The 25,954-nt window shown below is 44.6% G+C and overlaps 1 protein-coding gene across 4 annotated transcripts in view; it reads left to right on the top strand.

Moving 5' to 3' along the window:
* The window catches only part of Garnl3 (GTPase activating Rap/RanGAP domain like 3), a 151,371-nt gene that overhangs the window by 114,971 nt on the left and 10,446 nt on the right, over window positions 1-25,954 (top strand). For all 4 annotated transcript variants that reach the window (XM_051185222.1, XM_051185223.1, XM_051185224.1 and 1 more), the window contains 10 exons: window positions 3,259-3,374; window positions 4,504-4,608; window positions 6,204-6,278; window positions 10,345-10,456; window positions 14,643-14,741; window positions 14,986-15,102; window positions 16,680-16,858; window positions 19,143-19,301; window positions 20,249-20,315; window positions 24,077-24,184. In XM_051185222.1, the coding sequence (XP_051041179.1) occupies window positions 3,259-3,374; window positions 4,504-4,608; window positions 6,204-6,278; window positions 10,345-10,456; window positions 14,643-14,741; window positions 14,986-15,102; window positions 16,680-16,858; window positions 19,143-19,301; window positions 20,249-20,315; window positions 24,077-24,184 (1,137 nt within the window). The remainder of the gene's footprint in view (window positions 1-3,258; window positions 3,375-4,503; window positions 4,609-6,203; window positions 6,279-10,344; window positions 10,457-14,642; window positions 14,742-14,985; window positions 15,103-16,679; window positions 16,859-19,142; window positions 19,302-20,248; window positions 20,316-24,076; window positions 24,185-25,954) is intronic.

The raw sequence follows: 25,954 nt of genomic DNA, 5'->3' as shown, positions 1-25,954 counted from the left end.
CAACACTGGGGACATGCTTGTGAGTGGAATCCATACATTAAAATGGAATGGCAAAATTAGGCCCATCAGCGCCTTTGACAACTAAGGAAGAAATGGAATTAAGGTTCAGTTGATCTGATGGCAAAGCTTTAATATAGCTGGGTTGGGCTGGATGTAGTAGCAGTGCTTTTATTCCTAGTAAGCTGAAGGCAGAAGCAGATGGATTTCTTGAGTTTGAAGTCAGCCGGGGCTACATGGTTGAGAAGAAACATGGGTGCGAGGAGCCCAGGTTACAGAGGCACATGTGCCGGTAGAACCAACCTGGCTACACAGCTAACAGCACAATAATAGAAGCCTGAGACTAAAAGGCTGTTTGAGCTCCAAAGCAAATTCAGCAGAATGGAGGAAACCAGCCAGGTCAGAAAATCCAAGATAGCTCTAAATGGTTCAATAAAAACTCAAATCTTTTCCTTCTGTCAAAATGAGTTATTTAAAATGTAGTTTTCAGGCCAAGCAAGGTAGAGGCAGACAGATCTCTGTGAGTTCCAGACCAGCCTGGTCTACTAAGTGAGTTCCATGACAGTAAGGGAAATGTAGAGAAACTCTGTTTGAAAGAAAGGAAGGAGGGACGGGAGAGAGGGAGGGAGAAAGGGAAGGAGAGAAGGAGGGAGGGAGGGAAGGTAGGTGGGAGGAAGGGAGGAAGAGAGCAAAAGAAATGTTTGCACTAGGCTGTTTGAAATTCTTCTGTTGAGAATTCTCTGTTTAGATCTGTACCAAATGTTTCAATTGGATTATTTATTTTGTCTAGTTTCTTGAGTTCTTCATATATTTTAGAAATCAGCCTTCTATCAGATGTGGGGTTGATGAAAACCTTTTCCCATTCTGTAGGCTGCCATTTCGTCCTTTTGACAGTATCCTTTGCATTACAGAATCTTTTCAGTTTCATGAGGTCCCATTTATTAGTTGTTGATCTTCGTGCCTTTGCAGCTGGTGTTATATTCAGGAAGCTGTGTCCTGTGCCAGTGTGTTCAAGGCTCTTCCCCACTTTTTCCTTCTATCAGGTTTTATGTCGATGTCTTTGATCCTGCTTGGACTTGAGTTTCATGCAGGGTGATAGAAATGTATCTTCTACATGACAACATCAAGTTATGCCAGCACCATTTATTGGAGATGCTTTTTTTTTCCATTGTATAGTTCTGGCTACTTTATCAAAAATCAGATGTCCATAGGTCTATGAATTCTTCACCTAGCAACTGATAGAAACAGATGCAGAGACCCACAGCCAAACATCAGATGGACCTCTGGGAATCCTGTGGAAGAGGGGGAGGAAGGAAACCGAAGGGGCCAAGGACACCACAAGAAAACCCACAGAATCAATTAACCTGGGCTGATAGAGGCTCACAGAGACTAAGTCAACCACCAGGGAGCTTGCATAGGACTGACCTAAGCCCTCTGCACATGTTACAGTTGTGTAGCTTGGTCTTCCTGTGGGACTCCTAACAGAAGGAGTACGGGCTGTCTCTGACTCTGTTACCTACTTTTGGGACACTTTCCTCTTCCCAGGGTGCCTCATGCAGCCTTAATAGGAGAGGAGGTGCCTACTCTTACTGCAACTTGATATACCATGACTGGCTAATATACAAGGGAGGCCTCCCTTTTCTGAAGAGAAAGGAGTGGAGGGGGGGCAGGAAGGGAAGGTTTGGAAAACAATTAATTAATTAATTAAAATGTGTAATTTTCTAAGGTACTAATTGGGAAAACCCTCAAGAAATAAAAAGAAAACATTTGGCATGGGCACTTCAGAAACTCCTAAGAGATGCCATGTAATACACAAGACCAGCTTGGCCCCAGCTGCCTTTCCCCCAACAAGTTCTGTTTTTCAGTCCATGAACAGACCTTCCTATTGGCACCCTGCATGGGAAAACTAAGAGTGAATACTTACCCCAGTTCAGTGTGCCTAGCACTGAACTGGGTTATGTATTATTACTTAAGACAACAGCCTCTATAAAAATGAGGCCATGTCTGTTTGTATAGGGTAGGCTAGAAACTGAAGTCCCAGAAAGAAAGATAGAATTGCCTAAGACTCCACATCCAGTCACAGACTGGGCTCATGACCTCAGACTCTTAACCTCTTGGACTGCTGTTTTGAGCTCTGTTGTGTAACTGCACACTCTACCTTGTCAGACTGTAACATCTGTGGTCCATGAAATGCTTAGCTTTTTTCCAGAAGAAACATCCTTTAGGCTAAGAACCCGAATCCTGTGCTAAAGCAGCTTTTTCTTTTCAACAAGCTGCAGCAAATGCGTGCACATGCACGCACACATGCCCATATATGTGCATGTGCGCACACACACTACATATATGTGTATGTGTTACTATTGAATGACACCCCAGGGGGAGGAGTGGGGGAAGGATGGATAGGTTATTTTTTGGCTACAGAGGTCTTTAAGATTAGATCTGCTCTCTGCTCCGAGCACTTACTGTCCAACAAGAAAGGAAAGATAAATGTGTCTACAGGTAATATAAATCCATACTTTTGAATTTAAATTTGAAGCATTCGTTCATGAAAGGAAGGTTAGATCAATGGTAATACCAGTTCATTTAGTCATTTTTCATCATTGTGGAAAAATACCTGAGAAAAAGAACTAAAAGGAGGCCAAGCAGAGGTACACACCTGTAATCCCAGCACTTGGGAGGCAGAGGCAGGTGGATCTCTGAGTTCGAGACCAGCCTGATCTACAGAGTGAGTTCCAGGACAGCCAGGGCTACACAGAGGAACCCTGTCTCGGAGGGAAAAAAAAAACTGAAAGGAGAATGTTTTGGATAATGCTTTTAGAGGTCATCATCTGGCTCTGTCACTAAGAGCTTAAAGTAAGGCACAACATGGTGGGAACAAGGCATGATGGAGGAAGTCTGCTCACCCAGTAGTAGCCAGAAAGCAGAAAGAGCAAGAGAAAGGGCCAGTGGACAAGAGCCATCCTCCAAAGGCACCACCCTGTGATCTGATCCTTCTCCCATGTCCATATGTCTCCACCACCCACCATAGGCAAAGTGTTGGCCCACCAGTGGGTTGACCACTGATGGAATCAGAGTCTTCACAATCCAAGATAACTCCCAATTGGATCCCAAGCCACACCCTTGACATATTGGGAGACACTCCATATCCTTAATAATGCTATTGTTATAATGACTAGTAGCATTCACTGTGCAGACTTTGCTTGGAAAGAAAACATTCTTTACTAGCTATTAATGACTAATTCCCTTTTTCATTTGTTTTAGTAATTAATGGTGAGAAAGCCACTTTGGAAACCCCAACCTTTGCCCAGAAACGCCGGCGTACTCTGGACATGTTGATTCGCTCCTTATACCAGGATTTGATGCCAGATTTGCATAAGGTATTTGTGTTTCCTTTCTCCCATGGGGCTTCTGGAGAGCACAGTTTTAGCCATAAGCCCTGAGTTCCCATGGTGCTTGCTGCCTCATCTGCCCTGAGGCCACACAGCTAGCATTCTCCATTAAAAAAAAAAAAAAAGGAGTCACTGAGTGTCTGTGTGCAAGAATACATCCTTACAAAGCTGTGGCCTAAGCAAGGTAACATCAGAACCCAGCAAAGCTGCTTTCTGGTGGTGCTGTCCTTGGTGCTAGTGACATAGAGCTGATGAACTAGCAAAAACACTGATTTTGGAAGAGACCAAGTGCTCTCTTGGGTTTTCTGTCTAGCTTTATAATCAGACACTGAAACCATGTCTCCATTGAGGGAAACCCACTTTGTGCTGGATACTCTGTCTACACCGCTGAGACACCACCCTTGTCACCTCAGCAGCAAGATGCTCTTAGGAGGCCTCTAGCTAGAGTCGAGGTCACCAAGAGAATAAAATCATTATTAAAAAACATTTCCCTGGGACCAGTGAAATGGCTCTGCAGGTAAAGCACTTTGTCACCAAGCCTGAAGCCTGAGTTTGCTTCCAGATCTAATGGCATGTATACGTACATGCACATATATACAAATAAATTAATTAACTTAATTTTAAATTTCTTTATTTAACAAGGAAGCACAGAACAAGTTAAGAATTATCTCAAGGGGCTGGATAGATGGCTCAGAGGTTAAGAATGCTGCTTGCCCTTTCAGAGGTCCTGAGTTCAATTCCCAGCACCCACATGGTGGCTCACAACCATCCATAGTGGGATCTGATGCCCTCCCATTCTGGCCTCATAGGTCACTTATAGACATAAAAATAAATAAATAAATACATTTTTAAAAAATATTTTAAAAAAAGAATTATCTTAAAACTTGATCATTCATAAACTCCAGTGAAAGTAATTAATTTCTGGTGATATGTAAATGAGAGCTGTCTGTCAGTCACCCAGGGAGACAGGCTATCTGAATGAACTAGAACTTACTGTCCCCTTATCTCTGCAGGTAGAAATAGAACTGCTTAAACAAACAGGTGTGTGTGTGTGTGTGTGTGTATAAAAAGAGAGAGAGAAAACTGGAGAATCTCACCCTTGTTTTTCTTTTTTTAGAACATGCTCAATCGACGGTCTTTTAGTGATGTTTTACCTGAGTCACCCAAGTCAGCCCGGAAGAAGGAGGAGGCACGCCAGGCCGAGTTTGTTAGGATAGGGCAGGTACGTTAGATTCTGCAGCTCCTGAGAAGTATGGTTGTGAGTCCCTCCAAACTAGATCCCCCACAAGATACCTTGGTTAGGATTTCAGGATGTGTTACTTTGTTTTTGTTTTATTTTTTCAAGACATGGTTTCTCTGTGTAGCCCTGGCTGTCCTGGAACTCACTAGTTGACCAGGCTGGCATTGAACTTACAGAGATCCACCTGCCTCTGCCTCCCAAGTGCTGGGACTAAAGGTGTGTGCCACCACTGCCCAGCTGATACTTTTCTTGCAGTCATAGTGTGCATTTTGCTGCTGTGGTAAACACTATGACCAAAGGCAACCAGGAGAGGAGAGGGTTTACTTCCTCTTACAGCTTATGGTCCCTCAGGAGGGAAGTCAGGAAAGGGACTCAAGGAAGAAGCTGAAGAGAGGCCATGGAGAAGTGCTGTTTACTGCCTTACAGTCAAGTTGTCACACAACTAACCAGCCATCCAGAAGCTCATGATTTCCCTCAAGATTGTATTGGAAAAACAAGTGGGGTTTTGACAGCTGCTTAGATTCAGTTCCCTTTGCAAAAGAATAGTGTTCTACTGCAGGGGACATCTCCTGCTCTCCAGATCATCCCTGGCAGAGGAACTAAGACCTCTCACATGCCTAGTAGAATTCTCTGAAGAGGAGAGAGCATTTTGAGTTTTGTCAAGTCGAACACTAACCCCTCCCTGTAGGAGGAGGCACACACTGTACAGTCACTCACAAAAGACCCCACCTCCCACCTGTTACGTGGAAGCAGCCCTCAGGCTTTGGTGGCTCCCATGCATTTCCTTACCCCAGGCCTTGGAGCAGATCCCCTGACCTGACTCACTTCTCAGCTCCAGGCTTTTTGGCCCTGACACCACAGCACAGTAGGAAGGGGTGGGTCCTCCAGCCGCAGGTAAGGTCTCTCCAGGGGCAGGGATCTAAGCAGCAAGGCAAGTAGACAGTGGAGTGGCCTGTGACCAAGGGCAGCTTGGAGACAAGGGTCACATTTTTTTTTTTTGTATCAGTCTTTGTTGAAGGTAACTTCAACAAAATTAGCAGGTGAGGGAACTTGCCAACAAGCCTGACAACCTGGAGAACTGAATCCTGAAGTAGTCCTGTTTTCCATATAACTACCACAGGTTGTCCTCTGACCTCCATGATTGTACCGTGGCATGCATATATATACATGGCATACATACACACACACATACATACATACACACACACATACATACATGCACACACAAATAAATAAATAAATCTTAAAACTAATCTTTCCTTTCAGGGACTCTTGAACAATCAAGATTAGGAAGGACCTGGTAATCTCTGTTTTTCAGCCTTCTTAGTTTGAAATCACAGGACTGATAGAACTAGTTTAAGTGCCCCAAAACAGCAGGTGTAGTTTGGGTCATAACCCTGTCCCTGGGCCTTCACCATCTCCTCCTAATTCCTTATCAATGATGAGTCAGTGGAGGAGCCTGCAGCTTTAACCCCAAATTACTTCTGACTCATGGCCTTTTCACCAGCCTCAGTTGTTTGCCCTGCTGTTCTTTCACTGCCTGGTACCAAACCTTAAGTGACATCTCTGTCCATTAGGCTCTGAAACTCAAGTCCATTGTGAGAGGGGATGCCCCATCAAACTTGGCAGCTTCAGGGATGTGTAAGAAAGAGGTAAGTGATTGATGGTTTCTCTTTGAACTGTGACTGTCCTAGTTAGTACTCAGTGAAGTTATGGAAACAGGTGTGGCAGGAGGATGTCCCTTCAGAATCCTCAGGAGCCCAGATAATGACGCAAGAGTGTCTGTTTTCTGGGGCCCTCCTTCCTCATTTGTGTGTGTAGATGGGCAGAGCACTGGGCCAGGCCTGGTCAGCCAGGCTGGTTTCAAAGTGCTCCTCAGGCTTCATGGGCATTCATCAACCCAATATAAACAGTGAAATTCTGGGGCAGTGATCACCGCAGCCTCTAATGCAGTGGTTCTCAGCCAAGGTCTTGACACCTTGGGATCACATATTGATATCTCATGTATCAGATATTTATGATTCATAACAGTGACAAAATTATAGTCATGAAGTAGCAATGAAAATAATTTTATGGTTGAGGGTCATCACAACTTGAGGAACAAAGCAAAGGGTCACAGCATCAGGAAGGTTGAGAACCACTGCTCTAGCCCAATAGGCTTGAAAGGTTGCTGTCCTAGTTTCATATCTGTTGCTGTAATAAAATATTCTAGCAAAAGCACTGTAGGGGAGAAAGGGCTTGTTTTAGGTCAGTCATCACTGTAGAGCCACAGTGGCAGGAGCTTCTGTCACATCCTCAGTGGAGAGCAGAAAGAGGGCAGTGCACCCATGCTTGCCTACTTGTGCTCTGCTTGATTTCCCCAGTGTGGGACAGTTCAGGAAGGCCTGCCTAGGGAATGGTGCTGCCTTCCGTGAACTGAGTCTTCCCACATCAATTAAGACAGTCCCGGACAGATGGACCACAGCCCAACCCAATGTAGACAATTCCTTATTGTGGCTCTTTTCCCAAGTAACTCTGTGTTGTGTCACCTTCACAAAGGGAAACATCAAGTTGCTCTTCTAACTAGTCCTCAGGGGCTGCTGCTCAGAGGAGTGTAGGTGAGAAGCCATTATGATATGTATAGCTACATAGACAAACAGCAAGCCCTGTAGCCTCTCTACTTCCTGTTTTAGTTTTGGAGGCTGGACATAGTGGGCTAGGTGATCATCAAGAACAGACAGGGACTGGAGGAGCACTTATTGCTCTTGTAGAGGACCTAAGTTCAGGCTGCTCATATCTGCCTATAACTCCAGCTCCAAGGGATCCTCTTCTGACCTCTCTCAACACCCACATGTATGCCTACAGACACACACTCACACATAGAAATAAAAGCAAAACGTTCTGATGCAATTAAGAGCCAGTGACATGGTTCAAGTGGCAAAGGCCCTTGCCACTGTTGCTGACCACCTGAGTTCAATCTCTGTGACCCACATAGTGGAAGGAGAAAACTGATTAGTTATACTCTGGCCTCCATAGGCACAGTGCTGTATATACACGCACACATATACACACACACACATAAATAAATGCACTTTTTTTTTTATTTAATGCAATTGACACTGACAAAGCACAGCACCTTCTAAGACAAACATCCTTCCCAAAGTTGCAAAAGGTCTGACTGCCATTTGTGGGCATGGTAGGAATTTGCAGTGCTTCTAAGTACTTTATAAATGGCACTGAGACTTCCTGACATTCTTAAGTCCTTACATACATATCTGATCACAAAATGTCTGATCACAAAAATGTGTTCACAGTGCACAAGCAAAACCTGCTTCCATTGTTGGGATCATATAACCAGAAAACCCCATGGCCCACCCTTGGGGCTCTGCTCCAGAGAACCTTGGCCATCCAGGTGAAGACCCTAATGCATGTTTCCTCCTGCCAGGGGACACTTTGTCACTAAGACTCAGTTGATGGCTATTCATCCAGAGGACTTGGATTCCATCCCCAGTGCACAATGGTGGTTAACAACTGCCACAAAAGTCCCAGGGGATCGGATGCCCTCTTCTTGCCTCCAAATACCCTATATGCACATGGTACATGGACATACAGGAAGGCAAAATACCCATAACACAAAAATAATACAGTAACTACTTTGGAAGGATTGGAGGTTTTGGGGGGTTGAATTTTTTTGGTTTTGGTTTTGGGTTTTGGGTTTTTGAGACAGGGTTTCTCTATGTAACAGTTCTGACTGTCCTGGAACTTGCTGTGTAGACCAGGCTGACCTCAAACTCACTGAGATCCTCCTGCCTCGCCTCCCAAGTGCTGAGATTAAAGGTGTACCCCAGCCAAAATAATGATATTTTTTTAAAAGACTCAGTTGAAGGCTAGAGTGATTTCTTAATGAGGAAAGTTAAGAACTGAGTTCAGATCGCATCCACAGACAAACTGATGTGGTGGTTCATGCCTAAAACCCAAGTGCTCAATGGGGTCTCTCTGAACTCTTGCTGGCAACTAGTCTGGCAGAACTGGTGAGTTTACGGTTCAGTGAGAGACCCTGTCTCAAAGAGCAAGTAAACAAGTAACTGAGAAAAAGCATCATGATGTCAGCCTCTGACCTTCATATGTACCTGCACAAGTAGGCCCTCATGCTCGAATACACACATGCACATGCACATACACACACACACATGCACATGCACACATACAATGACTCCATTGTTCTGTCTTGGTATTACTGAAAGTGATGGTTTCAAAGTCTGTCTCCATTTGTGTGTGTGTGTGTGTGTGTGTGTATGAGTGTGAGTGTATTATGAGTGCGTGTATGTGTGTGTGTGTATGTATGTGTGTGTAAGTGTGTGTGTGTGTGTGTGTGTGTGTGTGTGTGTGTGTATAGCCTCTGCATTTTCAGTTCCTCTAGCTATGCATTACCAACTCATAATTGCCAGATCTCTTCTTCTTGGGGGAAATATTTCAATTAGTGACCCACCTCTGTGTTTTTTCTTTTTTTCCAGCTTAGAAAATGTTTCCATATTCTCTAGGCCTCCTCCTCCTCAGGACAGTGCAATCCCATCTTTGCAAATCAGAGGCTGTGGGTATTCTAAAGGGGAAGCTCTTTGCTCATTCCTGATGATGCTCTTGAAGGAGATCCTTGGCCTTCCTTGAACTTAGAGAATGTGAACATGTCTCTATTGGGCATTCACACATATCACAAGAGCAAACACAGGTTCTTTTGCTGCCCAGTCGGGTCATGTCAGACTCTTAGGACTAGTTGAGAATAGAAGTGAAGATGTAAGCCTTGAACTTGTCCCCCAAAACCCACAAAGTTTTCCAAATCATGGGGCTAAGGGAGGTGTCTGAAAGAAAATGAATGTCTGTTGAAAATGTTTGCAGTTCTCAGCACTGGGGATACAGCTCTCTGGGAAGGCACTTGCCCTGGGTTTGATTCCTAGTGCTACAAAAACAAAACTGTCCACAACACTGTGTGACTAAGATCCTAGTATGCAGTACTTACCAACTCTTGGCCTCGCCTCCACACCCACCTCAGGGGCCATGGTGAGGGAGAGCTAATTTTATCCCTGAATCAGAAATTAATCTAAGGTCCCATGTAGTGCGACATGTCACATGGGGACCAGAAAAAGTGTTCATGTTGTGTGAACATGCCACACAGTGACCTAGAGGTATTTCATTAGCAATCTTGGCTATTTTCCTGCAAAATGTGTGCTATTTAAGATTTTGTAGCCTTAAGTGGGTCAGTAAGCACCTATATATTAAAACAATATCAATCTCTTTTATTTGTACAGTTTAATGATTTTGCTGAATCAGCAACACAGAACTTTTTAATAGCTGTGTGGGACTTCCTTTTAGGCTAAACTAATATCAATCTTTTTTTTAAAAAAAAAAAAAAAAAAAAAAGAGCAGGCACCAATTTGCCCAACTTCTAGGTGTTAAAGAAAGCTGCTTTAAAAACATTGTCAATGTTTCTATTGCCCCAAACATGTAATGGTCATGTGGAAACAGGCAGTGATGCATGGGAAGTCACTGCTTTTCTGTGGCACCCATATTTGAAAGGAGGTTTTTCTCCTTAAGAGAGCTAATGGAGTCCAGGCCTGGGTAGCTCCCAGCGTCTGGCACAACTCATTCCCACGGAATATCTGTGTTACTGTTTCAGGCGTCGCACTCTGACACAGGGCGATCTTTGTGGTACACTTACTCTCCAATGCTTGTGTCGTCTCACAGCCTTGGGAGCCCCAGTGTTTCTGCAGTAATTTCCCTCACGAAGCCGTGTGTGCAGATCCCTGGGGCCAGGCCTTGCTGGTCTCCACTGATGCCGGCGTCTTGCTAGTGGATGGTTAGTGAGTAGCACTCCTGCAAATGTCTTTTTTTGTGTGACTTGTACTTCTAAAGTGGGTGACTGCCAGTCAGCTCCTTTAGACCATAAATGCCTGGTCCCAAGGGGAGTTAGCCAGGTTTGGTTTTCTAATCAGATTAACCCCTTGATTCAGACAGGCGCTCCAAAGGGGTATATTTTGAGCTCAGCATGCTAGAAAGTTCATCCCTTTCTTCAATTTCCAATTAGTTCCTGGACTTTAAGCCACCTTCTGAAAGATTCTTCTTCAGCAAGCACTCATCGTGGTACCAATATTTATCTTAAATGAAAACAGACATACTACTTTACAGCATTCTCTTAGGGACATGTGCTCTCTTGAAGCCTCTTTTAAAAAATCCTGACTGGGGAAAAAGCTTGATGCCTAAAACAAATTATATGAATCTTAGATAAATTGTATTCATGGATATAGAAGCAGGAAGATTTTGGCAGAAAGACAGATTGCAACTCAGTATTAAATGGCACATTCTGACAGCAAGCTAGGCCAGCCTGCCTGGGAAGGCAGTCACACAGAGCAGCCACCACAGGCCACACCCTCAGCCATGGTGCTGATGGGATGTAGACTCTGGATAGCAGCAAGTGCCTTTAGATTATTCTAGAAGGAATCTTTAGGAAAAGAGTAGCAGAGGAGCTAAGCACAGGTGTCAAGTTTCAGGACTTCTAAGGGAGCTGCACACACTCAAGAGGCCTTAGCTCCAGAGGCCCATCCTTCATTGAGAGTGGCTTGGTGTCTCCAATCTCTGTCTAGCACACTCACTAGGTCCCTGCTCCATTCCAGGCCCTATGCCAGGTGCTTTCTGTGGGTGGCAGGAGAGCAAACTGACCTTACCTGTGATTTTTCCATATAAGTCCTATAACCTAATTGTACCTATAACTAATTCAATAAAATGTAGATAACTTAAAATCCATCATGTTTCCCATAACCTAATTATATCTATGACTAAGCCAATAAAATGTAGATAATTTGAAATTCACCAGTTCAGAATTTAAATCCTTAATTTGAGAAACTCATTGCAATTTGAAGAAAATAGTAATACAACACGTGCCTGGATGGTAGGGCCTGGGTCCCCCATTCCCCGTCTCCAAAAAGAAAAATCTATCTTCTCTGAGCCTCTGGCCTCGAAAGAAAGACTGAGGAATTGTTTATAATAGTGACAAGTATGAGGCACACTGGGCATGAGGGCTGGAGCTGCAGGAAGGGGATGGCAGGACCCCTGACTTCCTGTACTGAGGCAGCTGTTACCTCTACCATGTTCCCAGTAGTTGGCTAAAAGCTCACAGAATCCTTAGATTTTTGCCAAAAGTTTCTTTTTATTTCCAAAATTCAAAACAGGCTTTAGCTGATTTTATAGATGCAGAAACGGATGCCTGAAGTAGTGCATAGCCTGTGTAAAATCACATGGCTGTTCAGGGGGCTGGAACTAGAGCCAGACGCGATGCCAGCCATGTTCCACTTAAACACAGTAAACTCAACCAGAATTTCTGGTTTGACCTTGACAGCAATTTCTAAAACCATAATTCTAGTAAGTAGGTCTGAGAATTTTGCACTGGTTTTCTTTGAGATCAAAGAAACTGGATATAACTGGATAAAACTAGAGATCAAAACTGGATATAACCTCAAAACAAGACCCAAAACAAATATGAATTGTTTAAAAAAAAAAGTTAAGATCCAAACCAATATTATCAAGTATTTTCTGAAACTGCTCCTCTGCACCCCAAGTATAATGGTGACATTGGTATAAAGGCTGCTGTGAGTCTCCAGCCTTGGAGGGGTGGCCATTCCTCCCCTGTCCTGACTGTCATTGATGCCCAGTCTTGGCCTTTGCAGGCCACAAGCCCTGAGCTAGCTGTCTTTGCATCTTGCTCTGTGCCACCCACCCACCATTCCATTACTTCTTAGGCTGCCATCTGCTCTGCACATAATCATAGTACAGACTGTTTCCATGAGTCCATCTGTCCCTTTCACCACACCCTAGAGATTCTGCTTCTGTCAAGGTCAATGTTTTTGAAATCCCAGGACCCTCTGCCCTGTTCATGCAGCAAATCTGCTTTAAGGGACTGGGTCACTGAGTAAATAGGTGTTCTGGTAATAGAAAAGCTCTCTCTGAAAGACTTTATCTTCATACCAGGATTACAAAAAGAAATAACCAATCAAGCAGCCATAATTGTGTCAGTTTCTCCTGTCCTTGCCTTTTCTCCTTTCTGTCTGCATACAAACCCTTCAGCTAACTGAGGAGCGGATGGGGAATGCATCCTAATCCAGGGCTTGGCAGTACACAGTGCACCTCTGTCTCCAGTGTACAAAGAGGTGCTCCATCTCTTTTGGATCCACATGTTTAAGGAGTAACCCTGAACACGTTTTCTAAACACTTCCAAGCATCAAGTTCCTCTTTGGTTAAATAGGAACATTACAAGTGCCAGCCTGTTGGGGAAATGAGGCACCTAAATTCAAGACTATAGGAAGCATCAGGGTCTGGCATCAAGTATGTCCTTAGTGAAGTGACTTGCCACTCCTGATGCTTCTGTGGACCCATAAGATAACTCTAGTTATTCACCCAGATGTGACAGTACTGAAATAATCAGTCCACGTCCTGAACAAGGAGCATTACAGAGCCCCTGGTATCCATAGTGAAGGAAGGACCATGGCTGATGGGCTGTCATACATTCCCACTAAAGGGGGACTAGACTCAATCCCTGCATGACTAAGAGAGTCAGGGTTAGGCTGTTATCTCATGAGACATGTTACAGAAAGATCCAGAGCCTTCCAGGCCTGCTGGAGCTGGAACCCTTCTCCACTGAGGTGGTATCCTGATAACAAAGGCCCTGCCCTGCTGGGGAAGCATCCAGCAAGGGATCAGCTCCCAGCCCTATTTATGCCTCTGCAAAAGGCCTGAGCCCTATACCCCCTTGCACCTAAATTATAAAGAAACAGACCAACGCAGGCCCATAGCAAAGCCTTGAAGAGTAATGTACATGAAGCTCACCACTTCTGCCTGAGATGGCCACATCATCCATGGTGCTCTCAGCCTGGACCTTCTGCAGCAGAGTACCCATAACAATTTTCTTAGCTGACATATCCTAGAGTCCCTGGGGGGCAATGGCATTACCACTTACAAGTTCCGAATAACCTCAAAGTCAAATTCTGTTCATAATTACAATATCGTGAACGGTCCACCTTAACTCTTGCTGGGTGGTTTTGCTCCATATTATTGAGTTTTAGGCAATTTAACTGATACTTCTCCCATTTTTGTCTCTAAAAAGAGGTATTCCAGATTCCTATCTGAAAAAGTATTTAGAATGCATGAGTAGTGGACCACAAAGATGGCTCAGAAGTTAGGAGCACTTGCCACTCTTCCAGAGGTCCTGAGTTCAGTCCCTGTAAGCCATGTGAGTAACTCCAGCTCTAAGAGATCTTAAGCTTCTAGCCTCTGAGGACACTTGTGCTCTCATGCACACACCCACATGTCAGCCCACACATACACATAATTAAAAATAATAAAAACATCATTAAAAAAAACAGATAAGCAAGCCAGGAATGGTTTCACACACCTTTAATCCCAGCACTCAAGAGACAGAGGCAGGCACATCTTTTGAGGCCAGCCTAGTCTACTAGTGAGTTCCAAGACAGTCAGGAATACACAGAGAAATCTTGTCTTGAAAAATGAAACAAAACAAACAAAAAACATAAAAGCAGATCACTTTTGATACAGACAGAGGGCATGCTAGGGATAGGATGTTTGTATTCACTTTAAATGTAAAAAGAAGTATTAAACTTACTTTCTTGAGAAATGCATGAAATAATACAAGATACAATACTTTTTATTATAACATTAGAAATAGCTGCTCTTTTTCCCCTCTGGTATTCAATCCTTTGCTACAACCCCTGTAAATTTGTAATTGAGATATGCTGCTCTTTCTTTGGCAACACCAACAAGGAAAACATCTTCCTTTTGTGTCCCTGCTGATATCCCACCCCACCCCCATCTCTACCCCCACCCCTATAGAGAGTTCTAGATGCCACTGAGCATGCAGAAGGAACAGTTTTTGAACTCCTGCTGGAGAAGCAATTTCATCCTTGACTAGAGAGGTTCAGGTCAGTCCCAGGCATGTGTCACAGTCATGCAGTGGAGTAACCAGGCTTCTTTTCCAGATGGCCTTCCATCCGTGCCTGTGTTTGACAGAACTCTGCCGGTGAAGCAGATCCACGTCCTTGAGGCCCTGGACCTTCTTGTTCTCCGAGCAGACAAAGGTGCTGGCTGCCCTCAAATGTTGTGCTCTGGGAAGAACATGAGGGCGGTGGCCCACTGCAGCAGACCTCAGGGTCACTGGGGTAGTGGAGGGAAGGATTTTCATTCTCCCACAATTGTGTTGAGTAAACATTCTATGTGATGCAGTTACCTGTATCCCAGAACAGTTTGTCCATCTGCCCTGGGAATCCCAGCAGGTCATTTGGCTTCTCTATCCAATCCCCTCCTCTGCCTTGTACTCACCAGGGAAAGATGCCCGCCTGTTTGTCTTCAGGCTGAGTGCTGTGCAGAAAGGCCTCGACGGCAGGCAGACTGGAAAGAGCAGGTCTGACTGCCGAGAAAACAAGCTGGAGAAAACCAAAGGTGAGGCTGGGTAGTGACTTAGCAGGTGGAGTGCTTGCCTGGAACATGTGAGGCCCGAGGTTCGATTCCCAGTGTTAGGCAAACCATCCCTGGCTACATAGCAAGTTTGAGACACTGTCACAAAAGAAGAAAGAAACTATTTCTGTTAAAATGTTCGGGCCACTGAAAATAAAAATGAAAATTGGGAAACAAGTCCTTCTCTGGGAGACCATGAGCAGGAGCAGGGGTGTAGATGAGGGCAAGCACACTAGCCTGTCACACACAGCCCCAGGTTTCAGTTCCAGAGCTGCCAAAGTGGAACCGAAAGCAGGGTGAAGACCACAAGTTTCAGGCCTTGGTGGTGAGTTCAACTCTCTCAGATAATGTGTAACACAAAATACTTTACGATTTTGGTTCTTGAAGTTCTAATCAACCTGCACTTCAATTCCTGTTGTGTGGTGGGGTGTAAAACCAAGCCCTGGGACTGGAGAGATGACCCACAGGTTAAGAGCAGTTGTTGCTCTTGTAGAAAATCTAGGTACGATTTCTGGCTCTGACATGGCAGCTCATAACTGCCTATAACTTCTCTTCTGACATCCTCATGCAGGCCAAACACTCACACACACATTGTCTTAGTTATTTTTCTGTTGTGATAAGATACCATGACTAAGGCAAAAATAGAAAAAATAATATTGGGGGATTACAGTTTCAGAGGGTGAGCAATGCCCACCATGGCAGCCAGTGGGCATGGCACTAGAACAGTGGCCGAGAGCTCATGTCTTGAGACAATAACCATGAGGCAGAGAGAGCTAACTAGGAATAGCATGGGCTTGCTAAACCTCAAAGCCTCCTCCAACATGACCACACCTCCTAATGCTTCCCAAACATTTCCTCCAACTTGGAACCAAGCACTAAATATGTGAACCTGTGTGGGCCATTTTCATTCAAACCACCTCACTATAAATAAATCTGTAGACTAGAAGGAACTTGCCTTTCCTAACTTTGTTTTCATGTCCATCTTGCCTGTCCTATTAGGTATTTTACTACTTGCTGTGACCAAATATCAGACAAGAAGCAATTTAAAGGAAGGAGGGCTTCTTGCTTACAATTTAAGCAGGGGCAGGAATATGCAGTGGCTGCCCGTGTTTCATATCAGTCAAGAAGCAGAGAGCAGCTGGCAGATGGTTGTGCACCTTTAATCCCAGCCCCCAGGAGGCAGGGGCAGGAGGATCTCTATAGATTCTGGTCTACAGAGTAAGTTCCAGGACAACCAGGGCTACAGTGAAACCCTGTCTTCAAAAACCAAGGAGGAAGAGAAAAAGAAGGAGAAACAGAACAGATGGGTAGTAGGACTAGGCTGTAAGACCCACCCCCAGTGAGGCTTACCTTCTAAAGGTTCATAGTGCTCCAAAACAGCGACACCAGCTGGTGTCCAAGTGTTCAAACACATGAATGGGGACAGGCGTTTCAAAGTGAACAACACAGCACCTGATATCAGAAACATTCCAAGGGTTCTTAGGAACCATTCCCAAGGTCCTCAGGCCTGGGGGTTACAAGTCCTCCCTATTCATGCTGAATGTTACCCTTCCTCTTCCCAGGATGCCACCTATATGCTATTAACACTCACCACAGCAGAGAACTGAGAATCGTGGTTGCAATTCGCAATAAACTGCTTCTCATCACAAGGAAACAACACAACAAGCCAAGTGGGATTCCAGGTGCCTCGATCCTGTCCCCTCTGTTGGAGTCACCTGTTGAGGAATTCCAATACATCAGGGTAGGTTTGCTGTCCACCTACTCTCCTGGCCAGGTGTAAACTGACTTCCTGTGTAGTCCTGAGACTGTCCCACTGCTCAGTAACCCCTGTGGAACCCCAGCCTCCTGGACCCTAGCCTGCCCAGATATCTAAGCTGTGCTCATTCACAGTAACCTCTATGAGTTCTGGGCATAGCCATACAGCAATGACCTGTGCAAAGTCTCTCTTCCCACAGAGCTTGCCTTCTAGTTGAGCAAGCAAATACCTGATAGCTGACAGAAATACACACCGAGGCTGAGTGTGGTGATATGCCTTTAATCCCAGCACTCTGGAGGCAGGGGCAGACAGATCTCTGTGAGTTCAAGGCCAGCCTGGTCTAAAAGCAAGTTGCAGGACAGCCAGGGCTGCACAGATAAACCCTGTCTCAAAACCCATCCCCTGTACCCCAAAAAAAAAACCCTGAGAATAAAAATAAGATAGGATGCAGGATACAGAGGGCAGTGGGTAATGGCTAGAGTGGGGAGGGATAGGCTTCTGCCTGGGAACAGACACTCAGATGAAGTATGAGTGGGAGGAGGCCTGAGGAAAGGAGCATGCCAGGGAGCCGGTACAGCCAGCCAAGGGTGCTGAGGAGACAATGTGGCCAGTTCAGGAATCTGGGAACCCTAGAAGTCTGCAGCCCTAGAAGCCTTGGCAGGGGCTTTGACTTTGGCTTGGAGTAAGGTAGGGACTATTGAAAAGTTCAGTGCAAAGAAGTAGAGTGTTAAAACATGGCTTTGGCAGTAGAAAAGTACACAGGGGACCAAGAGTGGCAATCAAGAGACCTGCGAAAAGTCTAGAACAGGATCAAGCAGGCTGTAAATGGTCTTGGTAGCTGAAGAAGCAGGAAGAAGCTTGGAGCAAAAATGGCTGTCCAGTTTTGTCTACAGGGTGGGTGTTGCTTGAAGTTTTCTGTCCTGGCTGGTCCTGCTGCCACTGGGCCCCAAATAAACACACAAGATGCTATATTAGTTATAAAGCTGTTTAGCCGATGGCTAGGGCTTCTTATTGGTTAGCTCTTTCTTAATTATTAACCCATTTCTATTAATCTATGTATTGACACGATTACCCGATAATGCCCAGGCATGTTGTTGCTCCTTCGGCAGCATGAGGGCTCCTTCTGCCTACCTTTCCCAGAATTTTCCTTGTCTCCTAGTCCAGTCTATCTTCCTGCCTCTATTGGCCAAACAGTATTTTATCATCAACCAATAAGAGAAATATATATACAGAAGGACAGATGGGTTGAGGGTTTAACCTTAGCAATGAAGCTTTCTGAAAGTCGATCCCTTCCCCATTCATCCCCACCACTCCTGGAAAAAAACAAAAAACAAAACCCTACAGTTGTTGAGCATGGTTATGCACTCCTTTAATCACAGCACTTGGGAGGCAGAGACAGGTATATCTCTGTGTGTTTGAGGCCAGCCTGGTCCACATGGTGAGTTCCAGGATAGTCAAAACTATATAGCTAGAAGAACTATATAGCTATAGAAGGAAAAAAAAACCCAAAAAAACCAAACCAAAACAAAACAAAACCATCTACAGTTCATCAGGCTATGAAGTGTTCCCAGCATTGGCCACCAGAATCAAGTTTTGCACTAGGCAAAGTGAGAAGGTGTTTTCACTGGGGTAAGGCCTCCTGAATTATGCACATAGGATTCTGCAGCTGTTCTGGGAACAGAACACTCTGATAGTTACATAAAACAAGTTAAAATCTTGTTCTAATTAGGTATCTGCCTTCTCAAGGCTAATTACCATCCATAATGAATATTTATATAGAGTAGTTAGCTAGTGTGAGCTCTGACATCAGATTCACTGAATTCAAATCATAGCTTTACTACATATAAACTTTGTAACCATAAGTAAGGAATCTGACCTTGGTACCACAGTTTCTTCCTCCACAGATTAACAGCCATACCTGATTCCAGGGGATGGTGCAAGGATTCAATGAAAGCACTGGCATTTGTGAAGCTCTCAACAAGGCAATCAACAATTACATGGCTATTCCTAAGTCACTAGAGAGACAATTGAGACTAAGGCCAACTGGACAGTGAAATCAGATTATGAAACTCTTTCCTGGCCTCTATCCCTTCCAGGATCAGAGGGCTGAGTCTTGGAGGGAGATTACAGGAAGGAGAGGTCTGGTGAGACCCCTGTCCATGCAGCATGGCTAGGCTAGACTCTTGTAGAAGGAGGGACCAGCAGTAGAGGCTGTATACGATGGCCACTTGTGTTCTAACCTCCGTCCAACTCATCCTCCCCCACACAGGAAATCTGTTTGTGTGACTCCCCAGCAGTGATGACCTTAGTGGATGGGCCAACAGAAGAGAGTGACAACCTCATCTGTGTGGCTTATCGCCATCAGTTCGATGTGGTAAATGAGAGCACAGGAGAAGCCTTCAGGCTGCACCATGTGGAGGCCAACAAGGTAAGTTGACAGTTGTAGGAATGGATCAGTAATAAGAGAAAGCAAGGGGTTTGTCTTCTAGTTTAAGATACTATGATGTAGCTTCTTTAAAATTACATCCTCTAGTGAAATGTGGAAGTTCATGCCTACAGTTCTTGACCTTCTGAAGGTGAAGCAGGAGGATCATGAGTTCAAGGTCAGCCTGGGCTACATGGTAGTTTGAAGACAATCTGGGCTACATGAGACCTTGTCTCAAAATAATAATAAGGAAATCATATGCTGTGCATTTGTATCATATTATATGTTCCTTAGCCTGGAGCACATGAAGCTGTAGTCAAAGGGCAGAGGTCCTGGACCCCAGAAGGACAAGGAATGGCTACAACCCAGGTTGAGCCCTTGTCTCAAATCTGACCAGTGGTAGCCCAGAGTCAAGTATATTGCAAACCTATTCTACTGCCTTTATGGGAAAGACTGAGATAGAGATGGTGACATACTGGATGACCCAAGAGACCCCATGTGTTGGAGGCAGGAAACCTCACTGAAGTTACAGGGTTTGTGTCAGAAAAAGAGTACTCCACATCTGAGGGGCTCAGTCTCCTCATAGACTTCTTTCATCTCGTGTGAGACAGGCACAGTGCTGTCCCTTGAGAGTCAGTGTGCGAATGGAGTGTGTGACACCACAACCCTGTGAGCCTGAACATCCCAAAGAGCATTTGGGAACATGGCTGGATTCAGACCTTCTAGAAGGGCAGGAAAATGGGTGAGAAAGTTCCACCCAGAATGGAAAGGAAGCAAAGATGTTTCACATCTGCAGGTTCTTGTAACCTTGGGCCCAGGTGACACTGTAGGTGCTGGTAAAACAAAAATGCCCTTGCAGCACCCTAGTTTCCAAGGGCTGAGGGCCACTGCTAAGACACTGAGAGCTTAAGGAGGTTTTTCTGAGTGTCCCCATCCCGTTATCATTGCAGGTTAATTTTGTTGCAGCTATTGATGTGTATGAAGATGGAGAAGCCGGTCTGCTCCTATGCTACAACTGTAAGTCAGGGAGACATCTGCTTGTACACAAAACAGCCTGTTTTGGGGGGTGATAGAATGGAATCTCCCTACTCCCTTGGACTGATCTGATGAACCTTGCTGGGAACATCTTCACACCAGGAAGCATCTAAAATCCACATCCCTACCTGCACCTCTGGCCGTGTCCCAGACCTCTCAGAGCTGCCAGCATGTACCTGCTTCCAGGTGTGGGATGAGGATGGTGGCATCTAGCTATCAGGCCCTTACTGTGTCATTCAGATTTTCATCCACAGTGGCCCACAGCAGGCTCTGCTATTCTCCTTCATGTGGAGCTAAGACAGAGGAGGCTTGGAGAGGTGACCTGCCTCCCTCAGCATAGGGCCAGGGCCTGTATCTGACCCTGTGGACCCCAGTACCAGATTTTGTCTTCTGTTACTACAGGGTGAATGTCCCTCATCTGAAGTGTTGATGGCCAGAGTGTTTCAGATTTTGTAACTTTTAGACTTTGGGATAGTTCCATGTATATAACTTCTTATCCTGGAAATGGAACCCAAGTCTAAGCACAAAATTCATTACAATTCATATACACCTGCATAAGGCCAGAAAGTAATTTCATAAGTTTGTGCTGTTATTTTTAGAATATCTGAATGTTTTAATTTTTTTTTTTTTTTTTTTTTTTTTTTTGAGATGGGTTCTCACATAGTTCTGACTATCCTGGGACTCAATATGTAGACCAAACTGGCCTTAAACTCACAAATATCTACCTGCCTCTGCCTCCCAAGTGCTGGAATAAAAGGCATACTCCAGAATACCCAGCAAGAGTGTCTAATTTGGGATGTGACCAATCAGATGAGGTGAGGTCTGGGTTTTCCACCTGTCAGCACTCAGAAAGTCTCAGATAGTAGGTCATTGTGGGTCGATGTAGGTCAATGTAGGTCAATGTGGGTCAATATAGATCCCAGGTTCTCAACCTGTAACTTTTCTTTTAACAGAGTCTCACTGTTGCCCTGGCTGACCTGGGACTCTCTCTGTTGACAAGGCTGGCCTTTAATTCACAGAGATCATTCTGCCTCTGCCTCCAAAGTTCTGGCATTGAAGATGTGCACCAGCATGCCTGGCTTTTAGCCTATAACTTTGTGTGTGTGTTATGTGTGTGTGTGTGTGTGTGTGTATGTATGTGTGTGTGTGTGTGTGTGTGTGTGTGTTTCCACTGTTAATGAGATCAGCCTAAATTGAGCTCTGTTAGGTTAGTTTGGGTCCACTAGCAGGGTAGAGCAAATGTTCAGTTACTAACTTCCAGCATTTCAAGGGTTAATGGGTGGGCTGGAGACAAGGCTAGGGATTACCAGCATTTGTCACTCTTGTAGAGAACCCAGATTCAGTTTCCAGCACCCAAGTAGCAACTACAACCATCTGTGACTCCAGTTCCAGGGCACACGACTCCCTCTTCTGACCCGAGGGCACAGGCTTGCATGTGGTGCACAGACATACACTCGGGGAAAACACTCATAAATAAGATAAGTAAATCTTTTTTTTAAGTTATTTTTTAAACAAATGGAAGTAAGGTCATTTCCTGGATAAGGTTTAACTAAAATTAAAAAAACAAAACAAAACATTCTTTTTTTTCTAGAGTAGCAATTGTAGTTGCAGCTCATAGATCAGATCAGATATTCTAATAAATAATTTAAATTTCATATGGGAAACCCAGTTATCAACATAAAAACTTGTCTGGAAGGTATCATCTTCAAAATCCAAGACTTAACAGGGAATAGCCCAGAGAAGGCAAGCAGCCAGCTCTCCCACTCTGAGTCATTCCGCAGACACTCATCCACAAGTTTTAGCCAAGCATTCTTCCACACAATGACTCTTAAGAGTGCATCCCTGAGCCTGGCGGTGGTGGCACAAGCCTTTAATCCCAGGACTCGGGAGGCAGAGACAGGAGGGTCTCTTGACAGTTTGAGGCCAGCCAGGACAGCTAGGGCTGTTACACAGAGAAACCCTAGAGAAAGAGAGACAGACACAGAAAGAGACAGTCCTAGATTTTATTTTTTAAAAGATCTATGGGGTAAGAACTGACCCTCCCTATCCTACCCCATCCCCCCACAAAAACTGAAAACAGACTGAAGAGCTGGTTTAGTGGTTAAGAGCATGTACTGCTCTTATAGAGGACCCAGGTTCAGATCACAATCATCTATGACTGTGGTTTAAGGGGATCTGGTGTCCTCTTCTGGCCTCCACAGGCACCAGGTACACATGTAGTATATAAGCATATATGTAGACAAAACAATCATACACATAAAATAAAAATAAATAAAATTTTGAGTAAAATGATTTAAGACAGGCATGATAGCACAGTACTCAACAGAGTGAGTCAAGAAGGTTATATGTTCCAGGCCACCCTGGGATTTATCTTCATCGTCTTAAAGTGTGTGGGAAGGTATAAACAGCTTCTATAATGAAAGGGGACTTTTTCCTACAAAAGCTTTCTTTGTGAAGGTCTGAACCACATACACTAATGTTCAGAGGTCAGAATAGACCAGGACTAGATAGCTGAATTAAACTGGCCTTAATGTAGCTGAAGTTCAGCAAGGGACACACTCATGGTCCAGATTCTCTAGAAACATGTTAGGAGGGTGTATTGGTCAGGATTCTCTAGAGTAACAGAACTTAAAGAATGAATATCTCTCTCACTTATTATGTATTATATATGTATACCTTATATAATATGTATATGTGTACACACACACACATATATGGAATTTATTAGAATGACTTACAGACTGTTGTCCAGCTAATCCAACAATGGCTGTCTATGAATGGAAAGTCCAAGAATCTAGTAGTTGTTCAGTCCATGAGGCTATATGTCTCTGCTGGTCTTCAGTGTACACCTGAATCTCAAAGAAGTAGGCTCTAATGCCAGTGAAGGAATGTACTTGCTAGTGAGGGCCAGCAGGCAAAGAGAGAGAACTTTTTTCTTCATGTCCTTGTACAGGCTGCAACAGGTGTGATCCACATTAGAGGTTTGTCTTCCCACATCAAAGATCCAGGTTAGAAGTAGATCTTCCCACTTCAAATGATTAAGCAAAAGTCCCTCACATGTGTGCTCAGTCATTTGGGTTTTAGTTCATTCCAGACATAGTCAAGTTGACAACCAAGAACAGCCATCACAAAGGGCATATGCGACTCCTGCTATGCTTGTTAGTGTGTGAGGCTCAAGAGTGACTTACCTTGGGCTGCCCATTCTGAATCTTTCTCTGGCATGATGATACAGCATAGGTAGGAAACATGTGGGCTCTGTAGCCCAGCCTAGCTTCATTCAAACATTCGACCCCTGGTAGAGCTTTGAAACTCAGGACAGACTGCCTCACCCATCCCAACCTCAAGTTCATCTACAAAGTGTGCTTACAAGGTAACAGCATCTACTTTCTGAAGCCAAACAGATTAAATGGGCAGTCTTCTCAAAGCTCCAAGCTGTTAGCACACATGGTAACAATGTTATTCTTGCCACAACTGCCTCATAACTCTCACCATTTGGCCCAGGTATTGGCAATGGCTGTTTATAATGGCCTAGCAGAGAGAGCTGGGTTCAGTGACTAATCCCAGCACTTGGGAAGCCCAGGCAATACCATTGCTGCAAATTCAAGCCCAGCCTGGGTACAAAGAACCAGCAGGGAGGATGCTACTCTAGAGGCCAGTTTCCTGTTTCTCTGGCTGCAGGGATCTAGGTGTCTAACAACCATTTAGGTCTCTAATAATATGAGTTGCTGTTGTTTTCATTGCAGACAGTTGCATCTATAAAAAGGTTTGCCCCTTTAATGGTGGCTCTTTTTTGCTTCAACCATCGGCATCAGATTTCCAGTTCTGTTGGAACCAGGCTCCATATGCTATTGGTAAGAAACCCTTTTCTGTGGTACCCTGTCCCTGGCTGACCACCTGCGGGCCTAGTAAGCAACTAGGACTTCCTCCAAAACTACCACACATTCTGGGGCATGAACATTCTTCAGATACTCTGCTGTTGGTTAATTTTTATGCTCCCCATTTAGACTCTTATATCCCCATAGCTCTTCTCAGATCCTAAGCTCATGACACTTGAAAGTAATTAAATATAATTTGTCAGTACCAGGCAGGCCTTTTCTAAACCTCACAAGGCAGATCTCCAGCCAGTACATTGACTCCCTCGGGGAGAAGCACAGATATCAATGCTATTCTTACCTGCCTTGAAACTGAAAGTCCAGAACCTCAGTGGCCAGCAAAATACCTGCTACTAAATGCTAGTGTAGGACTGGCAAGCTGGCTCAGTTGCCAGAGATACTTGCTGGCAATATGATGATCTGATATCTAGTGATCATCAGTAGAAGGAGAGAACCAGTCCCTACATGTTCTCTGCCCTCCACATGTGCACCCACCACCAGCACATACACATTGAGTATAAATTTAAAAAGTAAAATCAAAACCAGGCGGTGATGACTCACGCCTTTAACCCAGGTACTCCGAAGGCAGAAGCAAGCAGATCTCCATGAATTCAAGGCCAGCCAGTGCTACACAGAGGAACTCTGTTTCAGAAAAAAAATAAAGGACAATCAAGTTCCCATGGAACAGTACTTGCCTGGCATCCACAAGGCCTTTGATTCTATTCTACAAGTAATGGGAATAAAATCTTTTAAAATAAATACCAGGATATGAGTAGTAAAAGCCCTGTTTATGGAATCACAGAGAGTCGCCTGAAGCCAAGAGTACTCCAGCTAAGACTGTTTTCCTCACTGCCATGCAGGCTGTGGTAGCACAGGCCTGGAACCTTAGCATAACCGTAGTAGAGGCAGGAGGTCATAAGGTGTTCAGGAACACCTCGCAAGTTCAAGGCCAACTTGTCTAAAAAAAAAATAATAATAATCACAGCAAACACCTATCTGCTACAAGACCCACATCAGAGATTTTTGAGACAGCAGACCTGAAGTCAGTGCCTGGTGACAGACAAGATTGCCCAAAAGGAGGAATGGAAACTGAGCCAAGCACTGGAGAGATCAGGACTAGAGGCATCATGTAGCAGAGTGAGTCACCAAGGACACCCTCAGAGTACCTATGCATTGTACTGAGAGAGAGGTCAGAGTGGACAGCGATGAATGAAGGACCAGGCTCATCCTCCCACACAGGTGTGATCGAAGCTTAGCTGTGGTGTGAGAGGTCAGCATGTTGTAACAGCATTGTCAGGAGGAGCCCCACCTATGAAGGGCACAGCTACCGCCCATGACACAAGGCCAGAGGGGTGCAGGGAAGGGGTGACTGTTGCTGGAGTTTCTTTCCAGCCTGGTCCCAGCCGTTTAAAGCCCCAAATAAACGCACAGACTTTTATTAATTGGCCCATGGCTCAGGCTTCTTATTGGCTAGCTCTCTCTTTCTTAATTATTAACTAAGTATTTCCACATGGTCTTATCTTACTGGAGAAGGGTACAGATCTGTTACTCCTTCCTCTACTACATGGCATCTCCTTGCAGCCTTTCTCTGCCTCCTCTCCCCAGAATTCTCCTCATCTCATAGTCTTGCCTATATTTCCTGCCTGGCTAGTGGCCAATCAGTGTTTTATTAATCAAAGAATAAGAGAAACATATATATATGCAGAAGGACATCCCCCATCAGGTGATCGTGCTGGAGACACGAGGGCT

Source organism: Phodopus roborovskii, unplaced genomic scaffold (assembly GCF_943737965.1).
Source record: "Phodopus roborovskii unplaced genomic scaffold, PHOROB, whole genome shotgun sequence".
NCBI classification, from domain to species: domain Eukaryota; kingdom Metazoa; phylum Chordata; class Mammalia; order Rodentia; family Cricetidae; genus Phodopus; species Phodopus roborovskii.
This window is presented reverse-complemented; position numbering and strand designations above follow the sequence as displayed.